This window comes from Augochlora pura, chromosome 2 (assembly GCF_028453695.1).
Source record: "Augochlora pura isolate Apur16 chromosome 2, APUR_v2.2.1, whole genome shotgun sequence".
NCBI classification, from domain to species: Eukaryota; Metazoa; Arthropoda; class Insecta; order Hymenoptera; family Halictidae; genus Augochlora; species Augochlora pura.
Genome location: NC_135773.1, coordinates 26,677,578 through 26,696,440, shown reverse-complemented (window position 1 = coordinate 26,696,440; position 18,863 = coordinate 26,677,578). Strand labels below are relative to the sequence as shown.

The 18,863-nt window shown below is 40.6% G+C and overlaps 1 protein-coding gene across 1 annotated transcript in view; it reads right to left on the bottom strand.

Annotated features, from left to right (window-relative positions):
* Positions 1-2,323: 2,323 nt before the first annotated feature.
* Positions 2,324-18,863, bottom strand: part of Nlg-4 (neuroligin 4) — a 401,976-nt gene continuing 385,436 nt past the window's right edge. Inside the window, exons 9-12 of the mRNA XM_078187796.1 lie at positions 10,036-10,369; positions 9,052-9,315; positions 7,248-7,410; positions 2,324-2,759 (exon numbers count right to left, since the gene is read on the bottom strand). Of these exons, the coding sequence (XP_078043922.1) occupies positions 2,610-2,759; positions 7,248-7,410; positions 9,052-9,315; positions 10,036-10,369 (911 nt within the window). The 3' untranslated portion in view covers positions 2,324-2,609. The remainder of the gene's footprint in view (positions 2,760-7,247; positions 7,411-9,051; positions 9,316-10,035; positions 10,370-18,863) is intronic.

Here is an 18,863-nt window from a genome sequence, read left to right as displayed (position 1 = left end):
CAAAAAAATCCCCTATATCGAACAGTAAATTAAGGGGTGTTCCTTGTTTAATGAGATGCTCCAAAGGATCGAATAAAACCGGCGGGACAACGTCTCTCGTTCAGATCGATTGGAGTAATATGCCTGTGCTGCGTTTTGTTCGTGAAATTTTACGAGTTTCTCTGGCAGTGTGTTTACGCATAATAACGGATTTACGGTAGTCTTTATGTTACACCTATATGTATATGTATATCTTTACAAAAAGTCACGCGCACATTTGTAATCCAATGCTAGGCGACGGGTCTCGGTCTCTCCCCGACACTTTCACGTCGCCGAAGAGCGGTACAGATTCTCACGTTCTTCGATTACGCGGTGTACAATCATTTTCACACACAGTTAACAGTTTCGGGTTAAGTCCATATCCCCCCCCCCCCCCGGTTATCAACCAAGCAATATCAAACAATGCGGAAACATTAGAGTTACTGTTTCAGCAAAGTTGGCTCGCGATGATCTAGCGACGGTACGATCTGTTACACTGGAACCTCATCGATCACGTTCTAGTGTTTCACGACGAGTATTTAGACATAATTTAAATCGTAATTGGTCATTGGTTTTTATAAATTATATCGTGCTGATTGGTTTGTAATTGAATCTATTGTAATAGTTAAATTCAAATCGCATATCCTGGTTGAATAATGGAAGTGTCACTAATTGTATAAAGAATCGACGATCCCCCTAGATGCAGCGATGGTAATAAAAATTCACGTTGAAAACAATATTATTTCGCGGTAACACGAGCTACATAAAATAAGGATAAAACTGTGTTGCTCGTCGACGATCGAATTCTTTGATCGGTAGAAGGGGATTTACAGATTCAATTGGGTTTCCGATTTTGAATGCTTTTGCTGATCTCTATTCTTAATGCGATATTGTTATTTAGGTACTCAAAGTATTCTATTTTCCTTCACATTAAATAATGAGAGTTAGAAGAGTCAAAGAGAGTTTAGGAAAATATTTGACCTAGCATAACAATCAGTATTTCTTAATGAACAGCATCGTTAAACAACGAATATTTATGCGTTTCTAGTTAAGTATGGAGGCGTACAGTCGTACGCGACGAAACCTTTCGATCAACTCTAATGATGTTTCCGTTCAATGTTCTCAATAGAGCGCGCCGCTTCTTTCGAGTTCCTCTATGTTGTGGATACAGTCTAGTCGATCTAGTGAAATTTGCAGAAACGGTAACAGTCTATTTATTATTTATAGGTTAATCGACGTTTGTCCATCTTAATGATAAATCCGTTGATTGGGAAACATTTGTTCATGGACGGTCTATTGTCTCCAGTTGAAATGATCAATTAGTCCCTCCTTCTGATCTACGATTTAACGGAACACTGTCAACGTTGATTTCGATCGGTGACATGGGCATCTGTGTCTTTCGAATCGATTCGGGAAACCGTTGTCCCGCGCGACCGGTCGAATCGTCGACGGGCAACCATTTGGATCTTTCGCGATCCACAACGCCGATCTATCGTACCACACCGCGCAACGTTCCACAGTCAACCGGAGGAAAGACAGGGGAAGAACGGACGACTAAACGGTACGCGACACGAGTACAGGTCCTCTTAGAAAGTAGCAAACGATTTTTTTTTTTTGGCGTTTCTTACGGTATAAATTTTCACTTTATGTACAAGGAACATCTAACATCGTAGTGGATAGCGTTTTATACACGGGTCTGCAAGACCGATTCATCAATTTTCTTGAGCGTGTCTGTTTCTTTCTCTCTCTCTCTCTCTCTCTCTCTCTCTCTCTCTTTCTCTCTCTCCCACATAACACCTAAAATTCATTATTATCGACTAGCTAGCTGAATGTACTGCCTTTGATTTCCGTATCGTAAGAATTGTTTGTTGCATTTGATTCAAGTTCGATCGATTGCAAGAAAGAAGTTCCTATTATTACTGAGGCTTCTCGCTACCGTCGTTGAAGTACCGGTTGTTCGATCGACCGCACTCGCAGATCCGCCGACGTATCCCCACAACAATTTCCTCTAGAGACTCTTATCTAAAAGAGTTCCGTAACGTTTCGTGAAATGTTCGACGTACGTCGTCGTCGTCGTCGTCATCGTCGTCCGGATCCTTCAGAGAACGCGCAGGATCGATGCTTTCCGAGCGAGCTAAATCGAAGATCAAATTGGTCGCTCTGAAAAGTCTGTGTCTCTTTCGGCCCCCTTGTTTGTGGTCCGATCTTTTATCCCACGATGACACCTCGTCGACGGACACCACTTGTTCCGTCTTCAGCCCCCTCCTTTCCTGTCTTTCGCGCCGTGTTCCTCGGCACCGGCCGAGACACCGTTTTACCCCTCCCCCCTCCGTCAGTCGCTGGCTCGTCGTCGCCAGATGGTGATGGCTCAATGGCGATGCGACGAATCCGCGCGCCAGCCGTCAGTCCTGCTTGCCGCGGCCTCGAAATCCCAGGGAATTCCGATCTCCGAAGGTGTCTGCCACTACCCCTTCAGATCGAGTCGTGATTCCCCTCGACAGAGCTCGAGCGGCACACGGCCGAGATGCTTACAGCAAGGTCGACGCCGTCAGAACGTCCGGGACGACTGGCTTCGGAGGGGGGTCCAAGCATCACACTCGCATCTCGCTCATTGTTGCCTGGGACACGCGACTCGACACGGTGGCGCTTTGCAGCAGGGGCTGGTTTTCGGGGGGACTCTTTGCTCGAGGGGGTGGTGGAGCTCTTGGTACTGTCAGGTGTATGGACCCGTTTGGTGGACCCTGCAAGATGACAATGGCATTAGAGGTGACGGATTCCGATTGATACTCGGGTAAATTGTCGTTAGTGTTTATCGAGGTTTCAAGGTGTACCCTATCTATTAAACTACTGACTTGAATGAAACAATGCCTTATTGTTTCATTATTACTTTGCCTACCTAAATAATATTTCGTCTATCTTCGACATTGATCAACGATTTTCTCAATTATGGTATACCTTACACCTAGAAGCCTTGATCAGTGACCTCAGTTATCTAGATTCTAATCATCAAGTATCCCGGACAGGCAGCTTGTAACTACATGATGAATATCCATGCATTTACTATATACTGTGGTGCATAACTTTAGCGTCGCCAAAAGTTTTTATTGTTCCTAGATAGAAAGCATAAAAATCTATTATATCGATGTAACATTAATTTTGTTGCTTCTGAATAGATGTGTATAAGGATCTGTTATATCCATTTAACAGCTTGGAAAGCATTGAGTCAACTACTGTGCATAGAAAACGTTTTTGGAAAGCGACACGTGAGAACTAGGAGGTACTATTCGCGGAGGTGTATCGATCATCCGCGATCAAACAATAAACCTATCATTTTTCTTGCCACTTTATCTCGTAAAAACTTTCCGCGGAACAAGAAATCGAATAGCTGCTGGAGTGGCACTAGATGTTATGCCCGCGCGCGGTTATCGCTCGAACTCCCGACAAGTTTCTATCGGCGCGAACGATTGTCAACAAGTTTTCGCGCCGCGGGAAAAAGTTTGCATATTTTTCACGATCACCGTACGCCGGCCGCCGTGATTCGTGACAATAATGAGATTGTACCGCGAACTTCCGACCGCTCCAGCGATGTCGAACGAAATTAGGTTCCGCCAACTTCCGCTGGAGAATCGTAATGCAGGCGCGGTTTGTATTATTCAATTGATAGAGAATTTCAGGGAATCGGGATCTTAAAGAACAGTTTACGATTTTATGGCATTTACGGTGCAACTTGACGTGGTAAGAGGATTTCAAAGGGTTTCAGAATCGCTATATATCATCTCGAATACGTTGAAATTGTTAAAGACGGAACTTTCTATTTTTTGTATTTCACGCACTGCATAAAGATCTACGGTCTATCAAGAAAGTTAAAGATTCTTCATATATTAAATATTCGGAAAATTATATGACTTTAAGAATCTCTAAGAGGAAAATTCGTGAATACGATAGGAGTTTCTTAATAGGTACAGGACACAATTTTCACGTACTGTAGGTATTAAATTGAAGATGTACAATACTACAGTGACTATTTCTGAATTAGACCAAAACAGAAACAGTGAGAAATAAATGACTGTAAAACTCATTCCTTAATTTGTCAATTCTGAAAGCATAGATTTAACGATTGCTTCTCGAGGTATTATGACAGTGTGGTCGATTTTAACAGTTCGTCTATGGTGTGTGTGTGTGTGTGTGTGTGTGTGTGTGATTAAAATCGTAGCAGATTACTCTTAAAATTAAAAATGTTTCAAACCGTCAAGGTAGAAATGTTCCCTAAAGAGAACAATTACAAAAATCACGGGACACTGTCTCTGAGAAACAAACGTGTCAGAGAAGTGTCATTACAGAAACGGTTTGAATGAGAACCGCTGAGAACCGTTTCGAAGTTCGATTATCCTGGAGGGAGCTGAATTTAACCGGGGACAAGAGCGAGCTCCTCCAAGTTTCCGCGAATTAGCGTCGAAGAAATCTTTATTTAATAATTCTCGTAATATTTAGCGGGGGATCTCGTAACGGTACGAGTTAGCAGGGGCACTGCCCCGGATATTATGTCATTAAATGTTTAACGAGACGGCCAGTTCCGGCTGCTAGTAATTTGTTAAACTCGATCAGGGTGCTTCGCCCGGACACTTCTTAATTGAGAAAACGTCGAGCTCTTAAAAAAAGAAAGAAAGGAGGGATTGTAATACCAGGCCACCGTGACTCCTATTGTCCATAAACGGGGGAGTTTATTTTCAAATGGTACGAGATCGGAGATGGCCGGTTAGGGAGGGGCGAGCAGACGAGGAACGGGGTTAGAAAATTTTACCGTTGCTCGTTGATTTATAAAAGTTCTGTTAACGACCGAAAGGCCTCCGGAACTTTAATTCATAATACTATTACGAAACTTTCGAAAGTTCTAAGCCGGGGCTACACACCCGGGCGAAATTTACACGGCGAGCCGTCCGACATTCTTCATCGGTCATTATTCTACTTACGGACAGTGTCGTCCTTTTATCTCGTTACTAAATTTCCGCGAGCACACGGATCCGAGACGAACGTGAACTTCATTAAGCGAAATTTTAATGACCGGCCGTTAACTCTCGTACTCCGTCGCGTCGCGTGCGACGTCTCGTCGGGCCCCGTTTTCAACTTTCATTTTTACCGGAGATTTCAATTTCGCTGGGAATCTCATCGCCTTCCCCCCCTCCCAGCCAAATCCTCGCTTTTCTTAAACGAGATGAAGATCTTATGAGAATTAACTTCCACGAGCGAAGGGGCCAGCTATTTTCCTTCGAGCTGATTCGTTTACTTTAACCGAAAGTCGTTTCGAGCTCGATACACCCCGGCCAGCAATCACTTTGACTTTTCGATGCTTGGGAGTTTCGTCGATACACACTCAGCGGCTCTCATTCATCGGTAAACTCTGAAACAAACTCTGGATAAATAAATCTTAGGACTTAACCCTTTGACTACTGTAGGCGCCTATTGGCGTCCAGATCAAATTTCGCCTGTTTCGCCCGTTTATTATTAAATTTGATTGATGCGTCAATTTATTTTCAAGATCAATTTTGTTATGCGTTTTACCGATCACAATGGGTATAGTTTCGTCGACAATTGTTCTAGAAATACTTTAAACTGTGCGAAATTTATGAATATGTTATATAAGCATTTTAACCTAGATTGTAACCTAGAAGTATTTTTCTTGTAAGCTGTAATATTGCTTAAGCTATTCAAGTATATTGCTTTGCTTTTCGTTGTTGCACTTTTATTTATATATGTCAAAGAATCATTCGATTCAACATCATCTATATGGATAGTCTCAAAAACGGAGCTATTTGCAAGTAATATACTGTAGGGATTATTTATAAGAGATACATAAATCCCTCGTGACTCCGCGGTAATAAATAAAGCAACACAAACAACAAAGGACAGCTTCCGATTAACAATAACAAGATTAGTTTATTATTAATAGTTCACGACTTTCCACGACTCACAACAACGATAATAACGACAACGGCAACGCAACAACTTCGACAACGACAACGACTCAATAACAACAACGACTTCAACAACTACAATGACTCTTCTACATTTTCCGCTCGTTTTTCTGACCCTAACCAGTCCTTTTCCAAATTATCCTACTCTCTCTCTTTCTCTCTCTCTCTCTCTCTCTCTCTCAATCTCAATCTCTTTCTCTCTCTCTCTCTTATTCATACTCTTTCGCTCTGCCTCACTCGCTATCTCATTCTTACTCATTCTCTCTCTTCCTTTCTTTATTTCCCTCTCGCTCACTCACACTCTATCTTTCGGCCACGCAGAACTTGGAGGAATCTAAGCAATAGACTCAGGCCACTCGAAATCGCCCAAACACTCTGTCCCTATCCGTCCCATTCATTAGCATTTTGTGACACACAACCATTCTGCCTTTCATACCTGGAAAAATCCTACAATACTAAATCTACCACCTCTTGTGTCGATTAATTAGTAAACGATTATCAAGGAAACAAAATTACTCGGTTTTGAAATTTTATAAATTGATCTTTCAGTCAATAGATAGCTTCGATTACATAGATTTCGTGAAATTACTAGGTTGACAGTCAATGTAACAATACTTTATTTACCAGTAACCAATTAATACACCTTTTAATAATTGAGGTATACGTAAGAAGGCTTGATGATTTCACAAAAACTCGTTGCATAATAGTAATCTACGTAATTTGATCTTTAAAATGGAAATTGCTACCACGAAAAATATCAATAATATAATAAGATTTTAATAATTCCAGCAATCTGTCGAATTATATAATAAAATTGACATTACTTTTAAAGAATTATAGAAGCGGTTGTTGCATAATAGTAAACTACCTAATTTACTGAATCACAGCTAAAATTATTATCACTTTTGAACAGTGTTCAAAGGAATTCTCAACTGTTCATCTCGATCTTCAAACCTTGAAACCTTGACACAATTGAAATTGCTACCACATAAAATATTAATAACACAATAGGACGTTAATAATTCCAGCAATCTATCAAATTATAAATAACGTTGTCATTGCTTTATAACATTATAAAACTGATGTTATTTAAAATATTAACAAAACAATTGAAAATTGAAGAAAAGATTTCGGAATAGATAGGAAGAGAAGAGAAATGCTAAGGTCGAGAAGATAATAAGGACGTGTGAGGTGGATTGAAGGTTCAGATTAACACAGATTCTCCGGTAATGGCCGAGTAATACGATAGACTCTCACTTGGGTTTGTGCGCTCATGTCCTGTATGACGGAAGCTCGGGGAAGAGTGGCATGCTGTTGCTGATGTTGCTTTTGATAGTGATGTTGATGAGGCAACGTGTGAGTTCCCTGGCCCTGTTGGAGAAGCGTGTTGGGATCGTTCGGAGGGCCTTTCATAACGTTCCTGTAACCACGATCGATTGTTACGAGCACCGTAACACTTCGGAACGAGAGATGCAATCATCTTGTTAAATAAATTTACGGTCGTGCAGCTGATGGGGGGGGGGGGGGGGGGGTAGCCATTATTGGGACAGATATACGGTCGATTGAGCTTCTACACGATTGACGTTTTTCGTTTCATAATTATGAACAGTTTATTTACAAGGGGATCGTGATTAACTGTTGGCGATTATGTATCGACAGGATGAGAGATGCAAGAAAGACATGGATAATTGTTATTAAGCCACAAGTAGCGTCCTTTTACTATTTTATTTTAAGTTATATTCATTTTGTATTGTTCAACAGATTTTTCATTGATCCACGCGCCTGTGACTCAACATAATACAAATATACACCTGGGTCTCTTTTCAGAATAATAGTCTTTTTGTATGATTCACCTTTTGAAACATGTTTATAGTAACACGTTTTTTCGTAGACGATTCTTATCATTTCGATTATATAATTTTCTTAATGAAAAATTAATTCGTTGTGTTATAATTGAAAGCAACAAGAGAGAGAATATTAATTTCTAGATAAAATATTCTCACGTGTTGACTAAATAAATTGTTTCTGTAAAATATATTCACAAGGTTGTAATTCAATTTTTATAGAAACTTCGTATAGAATTTTCCTTTTTATAAAAAGAAACTCAAATATATTTGGGAATTATATGATTCAAATAAATTTTTATCTACGACTATTTGCAAAAGGTGTCGCTGATTACTGTCTAGACTAAAGGTGCATTTTGTAACCAATATAAACGTATCGCAGTCACGCTGCAACAATGACGCAATTCAACTTAATCAATTTATCTACATATACATATTTATTGATTTATTTATAATTTGAGTAAAAGATACTTAAGCGAAATACTTAATTTATTCTATGCCAGTGTAACGTTACAAATATTAACAATCTGATTAGTAAACCAATGTATAACCAAGTTCAAAAGCAGTTTTATCTTCATTTATAAAGCATAATCTTTCGAAGCACGTCATCTTTGCAGCAAGTCTGCGATATGCAGTTTAAAAGTATAAACTATTTTCTGTTAAATATAGATCGTTCATAATAAAAGCATCAGCTTAAAATCCTTTGAATTATTACATTACGAATATGTCTTCTATTTAAAGAATTGTTGGCCTATTAACACTTTATCCACCGGCTGCTTATTAATGGAATTCTCAATTATTATACTATACTAAGCGAAATCTAACAATTAGGTAATGATACTGGGAACAAATTGTTGCTATACTACGAAAATAACTAGACCCACTAAACAATTTAATAAGCAGCTATCAACTGTAAATTATAGACTGTCGGAATTATAATAAAACGATCGCCGGTAGATAATGTGTTAAAATGAAAGTATAATTCGCATAATGTCTAAGATCACAGAATAATATAATCTATGGCTTTGGTAAACAAGTCCTGTGGATCACGTATGGGCCCAATTGGATTATAATGAACAATCTAAGGGATGCCGTAGCCGGAACACCGGTGGCCACCTTTTCGTTGATACGTTCCACCGTAAGCTGGTCAAGCGTAGCTTAAACCTTGAATCATGACTATACGTTTGAACGAACCATGATTTCCTCGAGCACAATACCTTCTTAGCATCTCGTTCTCAACGTCGACGATGACTTGTCCGCCCCCGGGGAAATGGGAATGTGGCGGGGGCGGTTGTTTCAGCTCGGTGAAGCCTCGTGGCCCGCACTGTTGATTCAACATCTGTTGCTGCTGGAGACTCTTCACCTCGAGCCGCGTCTTGTCCCGTTGATAATAAACCCCCGCGAAAATGAGGACGTTGAGGATCAGCAAGCTGCATCCAATGGCGATCGTCACGCTCAAAGCGGTCGAGTACGCTGCGTACCTGTTCAAACAATCGCGCTGTCAGAACACGACCGAGTAGTAACACGTTTCTACCAATTGCGGTATTTCGAGAAAAGTATACTCTGCCGGAGTTCCCAGAGTTTCAGGGCTTATGGTGCTTATTTGTATATAACACATATTTACTGCATGATTACAAACTCCTCGCGACAACCGAAGTGAGTGAGCGAATTTTTATTTAACCCCTTGCACTGTAATAACGAGTCATTTCTTCTAAATCGAAATTAAATTGAAGTCTTTTAAAAATGGTTGAGATCCCCTACAAATCCCGCGAAACTTTTTGCAATCCCTAGAAAGTCTGCGCGACACGATACGCTAAGTCCACGTTATAATGCAGCGAAATGATCAAATGAAACAACGGAAAGCGAAAAGAAAGAAAGAAAAAAACAAAAACCGAGAGGGGATGAAGTCCAACACTGCTCTAGCTTGCAATCCCAAAGTGAGACGCGAGCCATGTAGGCAGCATGCATGAGAAACTTATTAATTTGAGGTCTAATGGAGAACGCGAAACAGTTGCCGGGGAATCCGGCTCTATTATCATCGTTGCCGACGACTCTAACAAAGTTAACCGCAATTCAACCGGGAACGCGGCGATGTTCCGGTCGGTGCCTGGAAAGGATTCCGGCCAAGGGAACGGGTTCACCGTAAAACGTCTGTCTTCATTAGGTCTCTAGCGGGGAGGGCAAGGTTGCTTGTTACGCACCCAGCTGCGTCCATGCTGGCCAACGTGTCGGTGCTGGCGTTGTGCACGGTTTGAAGATTCGTGCTCTGTATGTAGCTGGCGCAGGTTGAGACGCTGTAGTCGGTGGTAGCCGGCGGCTCCACGGTCACGTTCTTACGTTTGAACTCTTCGCTGATCCTGCTTAATGGGTCCGGCCTCACCGACCCGTCGTACAGGCTGGGGTCGGAGTGTCCGCGGAAGAGATTGTGTCGGGAGTCTACGTCCTCCATTCCGGCGCGATGGAGCTCCGGGACCAACCGCAACCACACCGAGAGCTGATGGGCTCGATAATGATTCTTCATCTTCGGTCGGTTACCTGCGAAACGATAGCGGAATATTTTGATCACGGATAGAGGTCTTTGGTTTCTACCTGTAACGAAGAAGTTGTTATATTGGTTAATGAGAAAATTCAAGAGGCATCCAATACTGTTGCGAGTTTTGTCTGCTCCACGCGTTACACGTCGTGCCATTTTATTCACAGTTTACTCTATTTACCATTATAGTCTTAACACTTTAGCGAGCGATGATTTGGCCGTAAAAATTTAGCTCAATGTTACATTTTCGTTTCTATTTTGATCTTATTAATCGCGAAAGATAATTGATATTTAAAAAATTATATAATAGTATTGAAGCTCAATAAGAGATATTAATTATCAATAATAGATATATAATATCAGTACCCTGTGTAGTAGTGTTTCTATCAAACAACGTTTGAAATATCAAACATTTGTGTGGTACGTCGAGGTTTGGAGCTTCTACTCTTCGCTCATGTCACTAGTATAATCATAAAATCATACCAATGATTATGTTATTGAACTTAGTACGCACTTATTATGTTAGAACTCAATTTTTTGAAAATGTAATAAAATCTATCTGCATTCGATTTTCCTGGCTAAAATAAGAAACTTAGCAACGAAGAATGATTCGAGAGACTTGGTCAGACATTCCCCGAAGTTAATCCTTTCAAGGTTGTATTAATGCAGGGTTGCGGGATTATAGTACACGCGTGCACCTGGAGTCCGCGCAAGGTTATATGGATACGTTCCGGGTTTCCCTACTTCAACATATCGGAACAATGTAATACTGTTTGCAGATGAATTGTGAATTACACGAAGCGCTAAATTATCACGAACTCAATACTATCTCAATAGTATTCAGCGAATTTCCAGAGGGAATGAACACTTCCCGCGTTACAATTCAGCAATCTGAATTCAATGTACGATGGGATCTCGATTATCCGAACCTGCAGCGTCTAAATTCTTTATTATTGATATATACGTTTCGTGCATTAATCTGGCATTTAATCTAGACAAGTGTTTCATTATCCGGATAGTCGAGGTATTATCACAATCTCGTTCGCATAATCATCATGTACAGGCTACTCCTTGCAGTGTATTTTTCCTATTCGATTGGAGAAACTTCGAAACGAAGACGACTGCTTGGTTTTCATTAAAATAGTTTTAAAATGCGTTCCGTGTATAATGCCCTTAATGGTCAACAGAACGGGCATTATGATACCTCATAATGCAAACTCCATTAAAAAAGTTTCCGAATCGTCTTCGTATCTTTCGCGTTGCTTCGCTCAACCCATCCGTTGCCCCCCCCCCCCCCCAGTTCGCCCGGCTGTGCATTATCGAGTTATAAAATTCCAGACGTGTAATGAAGAATTTACGATGGCGCGCTGCTCTGCTTCATCGCAAAACCCCGGGAATTATTCGTGATCCCGTTAAAGTGGCTCAGGACGAAATGAAACGGTTTTCCACGGGAGAATTTTACTTCCTGAATGAAGGTACTCCCCGCGATGTTTCGTTAAATTTTCATCGCGATAAAAAGATATTTCAGCCGAGTGTGTTGGGAACTGAGAAACCGGGGAGGAACCGCCTCTTCTTCCGTTGGAAAATGAAAGCCGCTGTTTCGTCCGAGGAACTTTCTTTATTCAGGCTTGGCTAGCTATTTTTACGATTGATGCGATTTGGACTTAAATAGGTGCCAATCATTTCGACATGCGTTTCCACGGTCACAGATCGAACGAGTATTTCACAAATCGATCGAGTATTTTATAACTTTAGAACCGCAGCATTCGTTCCTAAAAATTCGATTTTCACTCAATCAAGCTCACGGATACAATACTGGATATTCAAAGAAAATTTCTCATTTCTCTAGACTATATCCTACTAACAATGTACTTCTACAATTGTTAACGTTTAAGATTAAATATTCAAGCTATAGGCCTTTTGGACCCTACAGCACCTAATTTCAATTTCAAAAGCCTAAAATCCTAAATTTTCAATCTTTTTAAATAAATGAATTAGCAATTGCCGTAGTTCTAGGACCGAACTAACACGCAAAAGGCAAGTCTTACGTTCCTTCGCATAGACGCGACGAGCTCGAGTACCGAGCTTACGGGATTCCCTATTACTCATTCGGTTGATAGCGGTAGTAGAAAGTTAAATAATCCTTAAAGGTTGTGATTAACAGACTTAACCGGATATCGGCAAAGTTCGAACATCCAGATCTAATCGCGAGAGCTTTCGAGAAGTTCGGCGTAGACGTGAGTTTTAATTGAGACAAACTTTTCAGGTCTGGTGATATGTCTCAGCAGGATGGGTGGGATCATTCGGCAACTCCAACTGTTGATGGTATTGTTGCGTGAGCGCAGTCTCGGCATATTGAATAATAACGTCACGACTTTAATAACAACAAAACTCTTTATTCGCGAAAGGGGGAACTTAATATTCGACCGTTTACCACGACGTCTATCCCAACTCTGATAAAGATTTCATACATGACCTACTAAATATGAATAATACTAATTTATTTCAAATTCAGACCAAATTTAATTCTTCTGTTATCAAAGTATAGAAACGAAAGTAAATAAAAGCAATACAAAAAATAAGAATAGTCTAGTCCTATTAAAGAAAGTATTAAGAACGAATAAATGCTAATTAACACAGCGTGAAAGGAATCGTAGTGGAAGGGGTTAAATCGAAACAATATTTGTATCAGCTGTCATCAAAATCTGGGAATGAAAGTAAACAAGGACAATCGGGACACTAGAATCATCTGATGGCATCGAGGAAATAATTAAGGACGAAAGAGTTGTAATCATCGTAGCTCTGAAAGACGTAATAGTGCAAGGGGTTAAAACGCGAAGCATCTTCCACTGAGAGCAATGGATGTCCTGCATGTCCTGGAGGTCCTAAAGTCACAGAGGACCTTGGCTTATCAATCGAGGGAAATGAAGAGAGAACTCGATCTCTAGCTGGAAGATGCAGGCGCAGTCGTCTGGAGCCCGTCTCGGGGCAGTTTCCTTCTCTAGCGAACCGCACGAGCGCGCTTCGGCAAATCAAATGTCGGCGACGTGTCTCGAAATGATTCACGAGCCTCGATACAGCGGATTCCTGACGGAAATCGGACCGTGGCGCTGCTTTACGCCCCCGCAGTACGCCGGCCTGTCATTCATGGAGCCGTTTTCCCGGGTGCGAGATTTCATCGTAGACGCCTCTAGAATTTTCTGACACGTAGACGACCGATAGAGCCGCTTCGCTGATCACAGAATCCCAAGTCGTGTCTTCAAATTTTTGTCAAGCACGCGCATTTCTATCTTTTCTTACGATCCGAGTTGAGTATCCCTATCTGTGCATCGATCTGAATATAGCTTATGCTGCTCCTCAACGACAAAGATAACAATGAGAGTGGCCCTTAGGGTACGCTTCTGTTGGAGATGCGATGAAAGGTACAGTAATGACCATTGCATGTTTGTTTAGTTCTTTAAGCAAGCGCTTGTGTGTACACCATGTTATTCGGCGTTCAATCTGCACCGATTTCTGTCTCAGTAGAGAATCATCGGTCAATCGGAGAAGAGGATTTCTATGTTCATTATTGACTGCTTAATAATCTATAGTACAAAAGGGTGTAGAATTTCAGGTCTATTCTTCGGTTTGCTTTACAGTGGTTTATTAACTCAAACGGGTCAATAACTGAATATTAGTTATTTTAAGCTTCACATTCTTCAGTTGATTATGAATTTTCATAGTAGGGAACAATCTATTTAATTGTTCCTTTTTTATTTTATTCGATGAGGTTTTGTTGGTAATGTTGAGGTACTGATTCTCATTCTATGAACTGATTCTCATTTTCTTTACACTTAGAATGATCATAATTTTGAGAAAACTAAATGTGCACACACGTGACAGTATCCCTGAAAAGGTTAAAAAATATAACGAAAAATTTTATTACTTTGGTTATTGATCTAAAACAAGCGCATCCATATAAAATAATCGAATCTACGTATCCATTGTATACATTGTATACATTGCGAATATAGTGGCTCCAAAAAGTATTCGTACGCCAAATTTGATAGTACTAGTTGTTTCATTTGATCAGAGTTGCTTCCGTTGCTCGCCATAGAAGTTAGTAAGGAAATTGATCAAAGAATAAACCTGGAACACCCTGTAACCCGCTAATCAGAATATATCTCCTTTCGTCCTCACTAATCCTTATATTCTGTGTCGAGAATTGATTCTTTTAATTAATTAATAATTCGCGTAATATGTGACCACGTGGAACACAGAAATGCGAGAATCAATTCGAAGGGAACAGTTCTAATGCAAATCTAATCTAACGGATAACATATTTAATTTTCACCTTCGAATTTATTACTTTCACAGGTCTCGACCCTCTTCCGCTCGCCGCATCACGCCATATTATTAACTTCATGTTCTCACGCACGAGGCGTGTTTAGATTTATCAGAATACCGAGGATTTTTGCTCCGCATCGGAACAATTACCGGCCGGGCGAATTAAACGATACGAGCGTTACGAGAATCGAGATAATACCCAGTTTTGTTTGATCGTGATTCGAATTAACTCAAACAGTGGGAACACCGTCGGAGCGTGTGCATACGTGCGCGCAAGCGAGCGCGCGATCCTGTAACCGATTCGAATTATAATTCCATGCTTTTAAGCATTCGTGTCCGAGGATTACCGTTTAAATTTCCCCTGGATATTTACATCCGTCGATCGAAACGCGTTCTCTTTAAAAATTACCGTTATTAATTCGCTCTGGAACACGGAAGGGGCGCACGCGCGCTCGCGCGCGCGGCCAGCGGGATGCCATCGACGGAAACCGACGTGAAAAATGATATCGCGAGTACGTCGACGAACGTACGACGCGTTCCTTCGCGACATTCGATTTCCCATATCGTGGCGGCGGGAAAGCCGACCCAGAAATTTCGACGTGGTCCAACGGCATCCTACAGAATATAAATTCTCCACGGATCCGACTTTCTGTCGTTCGGCATCATGAAACTTGTGTTTCTTGTCATTACGGGATCACTTTGTGTCTTCTAAATATTCTCGAGGGTTTAGCACGATATTAATCATTTGCTTTATTCTTGTAGATCTTTATGGAAAATTACAATTGTCTGAATCAATTGCGATTAATCTGCAACGATCACATAAATTGATTTCTTCTTCTGTTAATTTTAATAAGTTGGAACAAATCCAACAGTTTCTGGAAATTCATTCGAAGCTTTGTTCTCTCGTATATTGAGAATATTACGAAAGTGATTACTAGATTACGGATGACTAGATCGATTAAACATTTCCCTAATGTTGAAATAATATAGGAATGTCATCGACCTTACGTTATCGTAACCCCTTGCTATACTTTGACGTGTCTGACACGTGATGGAAAGTTTTAGAGATAACCTGTTAAATATCAATGCTACGTAGTTTTGTTTAGTCTGAATAAAATTCTGATTTCCTCTGATTAATATTTAAATAATTTAAGTTAATGTAGGTACATGATAAATATAAATTGTTTATCTTTTTAGATTTAGAATTATTGTAATCGAGAAACTTCTGATCGTTGTAGCTATGTAGAAAATGGTAGGAGAAGGGGTTAATAATGGCATAAATGCGTAAAAATCCGCGTTCCAGCTGTCATTGATTTTTTTGTCACACAAAAATTGATACAATTCATCTACACTATTTAATTAATACAATAGTTAAAATTATAAGAATGCTGAGTCCCAGTATTAAGAGTCAAGTGAAAATAGAAATAAAATTGTATAATGGAAATAATATACACAATACAATGATCGAATAAAATATTGTAATAAGTGAAGTATTGTAACAAGTTTATTGTAACAATTTAAAAGTAGAAAGCGAAAGACGATATTGCAATAGTATTAAAGATATTCGAGGCGTTTTGCATTCTGAATCCACCACCTTGTCAAGCGTCAATATATCCCGCATGCTCGATCTCGTGAGCACCCATACGTGAGACTGATCGTTCGGGTCGCCTCCACGTGTTTAACGGTGCAGACGCGACCACGAATATTCTGACACCGCATACATCAATATTTAAGTGCGGTTCGCGCATTCGATTTGCAATAAATCGTATTAAATTTATCCTGTGCCACGGAACCGAAGATTTCCGTGGCAAAGCGATTGCCTCGCTGCCTCGATTTTCAAACGTTCTCGACCATTCACGACGAGTGGATGAATATTGAACTATTATGAATCCTGCAGCTGGATCATAGAAACCATAGAAATCGAAGTCCGATAGGTCGAATAATCGATATTTAGCCGGATGAGCGAGATTCTGCTTGGTTCAATCAAAGAAGTAGAATTCTTTTTTAATGTGAATATGTGGAACAACGTTAGCGTATGATTAAGAACATAAATTGATCATTTTTATTGTTAGAGGAATCAATGTAAGTAGAATTACGTTTGGTTTTGTCATGCAAGTGAAATTATATTATTTATAAAATCGTGAGTAGAATATTATACGTTTCGTAAGGTAAGTAAATAATTAACTGCAAATTTAAAATAATTTTTCTGACTTCTAGTATCTCCATTTTATATAACAAAATGTATTCTATGCATATGAAATTAAGTCCCGTGACTCATATAACAACGATGTCTATAAAAATAATTTTGGCATATAGACGACGCTAATTTTTGACTAGGCTTTGAAATTCATGTTTGTTTTTTAATACATTGAATAAACTGAATGTCACTATATCTTATAACACGCTAAAGAGTTAAACTATTATTAGTTCACTATGTTAAATTTTATCTTTCCAGTCTTGGTCTCGTTACTAAAATGCCTTTGTTATCGCTGGTATTTTCGGAATTACCATGGTATGGTATCGTCTTTACCCTTTCGGAAGGGTTAAATGCAGGGTTAGCGTAAACTCGACCGACGAAGCGTTCAAGTGCGGTTTCGATTCTCCAGCAATTGTTAAAAGGAGGGCTCATGAATCACCGGTGTATCTCGCGGACAGTGGATCACACTGCCAGCCGATGTCTTCTCATGAATCATTCGCGGCGTGGCGCGCGGTGCTGCCGGTGAAGAGTCAGTGAACCGTGGGGAGTCAGTCGTTGGTACTTTGGAGCGCGATCAATTCGCTGTCCTTTCAAATCGCACGTTACCTCGCAGAGACATGTGCACACACGGCGGAACGTGAAAGGCGGTAAAATGGCCGACCAAAAATGGATTTTATCGGTCATCTGGCCATGCACAGATCGCGGGAATCAACCGAGAGAGAGAGAGAGAGAGAGAGAGAGAGAGAGAGAGAGAGAGAGAGAGAGAGAGAGAGAGAGAGTCGGGGGCCGGTCGTTATCACTTGGGAACAGCGGACTGTATCAGCCGATAAACGGGGAAAGGAGCATCGTCACAGAGTGGTCTCGTAAAACGCGTCGAAAATTCACGGATCCGTGAAGCTTAGCTTTCAACGGGACCGGTGTATCGAGTTGCGCCGTTGATCGACAACGTAAGAGGATTAATTTTCGATAGGATTCGATTCTTCCCGGCTCCCAAAGAGCCCCCGCTCTGGTCTTGCAATTCACGGAGGAATTTCAGAAATGAAATTTACCTTCGTACATTACAATTTACCTTCGAAAATTACAGTAATCGATTATTAAGTATAAATATTATTCTATTCTTTAAAATTGGTATAAAATTCTAATCTCTTGTCATTAATATGTAAGCATTCAAATAAATTCAAGCACAGAATAAACATTAATGTTCTGTCCCTTCCAAGATATTATACCAATTGAAAGATTCCTAATCGCAGTAACTGTGAAGAAAATGGTACGTCAAGGGGTTAAACGGATTTAGCGTGGTATTGGTACACTTCCGAACCATTTTTCGACAAATGAAGAACTTCGGACCGATCACGGATAACCGTGTAGCGTCAAACAAATGGAACAAACGCCGTGTCATCGGGAAGAAAGCTGCGGTATAACCCACGTTGAATAGCGGCATATTTTCAGGATCATTTTTCCCGAGCTTCGCTCTCTTCACTCAAACCACCTATTGCCCATCCCTGCAGCCAGTCGAAGTTTGATCCGTCAGTGTTCTACTCCACACAACCCCTAAACACTAACCAAACCATCACATTCATCCTAAACAATTGCTACTGATGAAACTCGTGTACAAAAATTTCATTATTACCCTCGCTCCTGTGTATATAAAATTACACACGAGCTGCATCCACGCAAGCATAGAGCCACAGAGGCGACGAAGCTAACGACTTATTCTTTTAAGAGGGACTAAAACTTCCAGAGGACGTATTTCCCGGGCAGACGCCATATTCCCTCGACTTTTCGAGGGACTTGCCCGGGAATAACCGGGGGATGCTCGGTCGCGACCCGCTCGCGAGTAAAACAAGGAAACCCATCGCAGTAGATAAGTCGTGGCATAAATGCCAACACATGTCTCATGGTATTTTCTTCTGCTTCCGTCGCGACGCGCTTCATCTCTCCTCCGTTCTTTTTCCCTTCAACTCCTCTCACCC